The sequence below is a fragment of the Humulus lupulus genome, chromosome X (assembly GCF_963169125.1).
Source record: "Humulus lupulus chromosome X, drHumLupu1.1, whole genome shotgun sequence".
In the NCBI taxonomy this organism is placed as follows: Eukaryota; Viridiplantae; Streptophyta; class Magnoliopsida; order Rosales; family Cannabaceae; genus Humulus; species Humulus lupulus.
The window spans coordinates 135,450,295-135,453,948 of record NC_084802.1 but is presented as its reverse complement, the minus strand read 5'-3'; the positions used below and the strand labels follow the sequence as shown (position 1 = coordinate 135,453,948).

At 33.4% G+C, this 3,654-nt stretch overlaps 1 protein-coding gene across 1 annotated transcript; it reads left to right on the top strand.

The window, feature by feature from the left end:
* Positions 1 to 268: 268 nt before the first annotated feature.
* On the top strand, positions 269 to 946 carry LOC133806298 (uncharacterized). Its single transcript, XM_062244418.1, has one exon. It carries the CDS (start codon positions 269 to 271, stop codon positions 944 to 946), a length of 678 nt encoding a protein of 225 aa, XP_062100402.1.
* The last annotated feature ends 2,708 nt before the right edge of the window (positions 947 to 3,654 follow it).

The window sequence follows — 3,654 nt, the reverse complement described above, 5'->3', positions numbered from 1 at the left end:
AAAAGGTCCAAATCCAGCACAAATAGTTAATGAGATGAACAAGAATCTTGGTGTAAAGTGTAGTTATTGGAAGGCATGGAAGGCAAGAAAGTGCGCACATGAACTTATAAGGGGTTCAACGGCAAACAGTTATCCAAAACTCCCCTCTTACTTGTACATGGTCCAAAAGTCTAATCCTGGTACGTACACTAGATTAATTGTTGATGAAGAACAGAAATTCAAATAATTATTTTTGTCTTTGGGAGTATCCATTAGAGGTTTTCGTTACATGAGAAAAGTTATATCTATTGATGGAACTCATTTGAAAAACCAATTTGGAGGAAATTTACTCATTGCAACTGCACAAGATGGAAATTTTCAAATTTATCCTCTTGCTTTTGGTATTGTTGATTCTGAGAATGATGCATCTTGGAATTGGTTTTTGACATGCTTACGAGATCAAGTGCCTGATACTACTGATTTAGTGTTTATATCTGATAGACACAAAAGCATTATAAAGGGAGTTCGAAATGTATATAAAAATGCTTACCATGGAGCTTGTATGTGGCATCTTGGACAAAATATAAAGATAAAATTTAGTGGTAAAGGTTTGAAAAAGTTGTTTGAGAAGACGGCAAAAGCGTACAGAGTTTCAGAGTTCACAAAGTTATTTGCTGTGATTTCTACAAAAAAACCAAGTCTGGCAACATACCTGAAGAATGCATCTTTTGAAAGCTGGTCCAGATGTCATTTCCATGGTAATCGATACAACATCATGACCACCAACAATTCTGAGTCATTGAACCAAGTTTTTAGAGAAGCTCGAGAATGGCCCATCATTCCTTTATTGGAGGAAATTATCACTACACTCTCCAGATGGTTCCATGAGAGAAGGACAAATGCAAATTCTTGTCCAACACCACTTACAGTTGACGCAGAAGATATAATGAGACAAAGAAACGAATAATCAAGGTACATGAGAGTTACACCCATTAATCTAAGTGAGTTGCATGTTAAAGGTGAGCCACTAGACGGTCTAGTTAATATTGAGGAACATTCTTGTACATGTCGAGAGTTTGACATTGATAAGATTCCATGTATTCATGGCATCACTACAGCAATGCATCGTGGAGTAGATGTTTATAGTCTATGCTCAAAATTCTACACGACTGAATTTTAGAGGATGGCTTATGAAGAATCTATTTACCCTTTACCACCTGAAATAGAATGGCTTCTTCCAGAAGAGGTTAAGTCTCAAGTCGTTATCAAACCAGTTATGTTAATTCCCCAAGGGAGACCAAAGAATAAACGAATTCCTTCGAGAGGAGAGTTTCCAAAGGAGAAGAGTAATTCTGCACCTGAATCGTCATCAAAGAAAGTAAAGGGTAAGGTTTCTGATGTTGATGGGGGAAAAAAGCAACGGAAGTGTTCCAATTGTGGATGTTATGGGCACAACAAAACCACATGCAAGAAGTGATTATTTTTCAATTTATTTTGGACTTGGTTTGATGTTTAATGTTTTGATAATATTGTGTGATTTCATATTTTGGACTTGGTTTGATATTGAGATATATGTTCTTTTATTGTGTTATTGGAGCCTTTTTAGACATTTCAAACATTTTAAACAGGCAGTCGAAATTTTAGACAAGCTGTTGAAATCTTTAGACAGGCAGTCAAAATTTTAGACAAGCTGTCGAAAGTTTTAGACAGGCAGTCGAAATTTTAGACTAGCTGTCGAAATTTTTAGACAAGCAGTCGAAATTTCAGACTAGCTGTCGACAGTTTTAAGACAGGCAGTCGAAATTTTAGACTAGCTGTCGAAAGTCATGGCTAATTGTCAAAAATGTATAATGAATTAAGATCCAATTCGACATGATAAAGTGTTGTTCTAATACTATAAACACAATCATCATAATAGTACCTCAATAGATTATCTACCACTAAATCCTTGATCATCATAGTAGTTTGATTGAAATATGTACCACTCAATCTGTAATCATCATAATCTCATAAAGATTAAGTTTTGTTTAACTTTATAAAATGTTAGACAAGTTGTCGAAATTCATGGCTAATTGTCAAAAATGTGTAATGAATAGATTAACTACCACTCAATCCTTGATATATGTTCTTTTATTGTGTTATTGGAGCCTTTTTAGACATTTCAAACATTTTAGACAGGCAGTCGAAATTTTAGACAAGCTGTCGAAATCTTTAGACAGGCAGTCCAAATTTTAGACAAGCTGTCGAAAGCTTTAGACAGACAGTCGAAATTTTAGACTAGCTGTCGAAAGTTTTAAGACAAGCAATCAAAATTTTAGACAAGTTGTCGAAAGTTTTAGACAGGCAGTCGAAATTTTAGACTAGCTGTCGAAAGTCATGGCTAATTGTCAAAAAGGTATAATGAATTAAGATCCAATTCTACATGAGTAAGTGTTGTTCTAATACTATAAATACAATCATCATAATAGTACCTCAATAGATTATCTACCACTCAATCATTGATCATCATAGTAGTTTGATTGAAATATGTACCACTCAATCTGTAATCATCATAATCTCATAAAGATTAGGTTTTGTTTAACTTTATAAAATGTTAGACAAGTTGTCGAAATTCATGGCTAATTGTCAAAAATGTATAATGAATTAAGATCCAATTCGACATGATAAAGAGTTGTTTTAATACTATAAACACAATCATCATAATAGTACCTCAATAGATTATCTACCACTAAATCCTTGATCATCATAGTAGTTTGATTGAAATATGTACCACTAAATCTGTAATCATCATAATCTCATAAGATTAAGTTTTGTTTAACTTTATAAAATGTTAGACAAGTTGTCGAAATTCATGGCTAATTGTCAAAAATGTATAATGAATAGATTATCTACCACTCAATCCTTGATATATGTTCTTTTATTGTGTTATTGGAGCCTTTTTAGACATTTCAAACATTTTAGACAGGCAGTCGAAATTTTAGACAAGCTGTCGAAAGCTTTAGACAGGCAGTCGAAATTTTAGACAAGCTGTCGAAAGCTTTAGACAGGTAGTCAAAATTTTAGATAAGTTGTCGAAATTTTAGATAGGCAGTCGAAATTTTAGACTAGCCGTTGAAAGCTTTAGACAGGTAGTCGAAATTTTAGACTAGCTGTCGAAATTTTTAGACAAGCAGTCGAATTTTCAGACTAGCTGTCGAAAGTTTTAGACAGCAGTCGAAATTTTAGACTAGCTGTCGAAAGTTTTAGACAGGCTGTCAAAATATAACACAAAGAAGTCTGAAACAGAAACATCCAACACAAGTAGTCTATAACAATTTGTGGTATACTAGAACTGTTTTATACATAAACAAAATACCATTCCATTGCCTTTGCTAATAAATATCCAATACAAGTCATACTATAAGAGTTTGATACATAAACAAAATACAATTCCAGATTTTCCTTTACTATGGATACCAATCTCTATTGTAGATTTCACATGACATTTTTTTTCGAAAGAAGACAATATTGTCATCGTGAACATAATTCATGTTTAGCCCGCACATGTCGAACTCGATATGCTTGATGGCAAATATTCCACAATCTCCGCTGCATAAAACAATTACAATTATATAACTCGTTCAAAATTAATCAAATCACATACAAATGTTCGGATGAAGTATCTGGATTGGTCTT

Bases quoted from the DNA above. Each gene is read 5' to 3' on its own strand.
- LOC133806298 (XM_062244418.1), top strand. From the start codon at position 269: ATGAGAAAAGTTATATCTATTGATGGAACTCATTTGAAAAACCAATTT.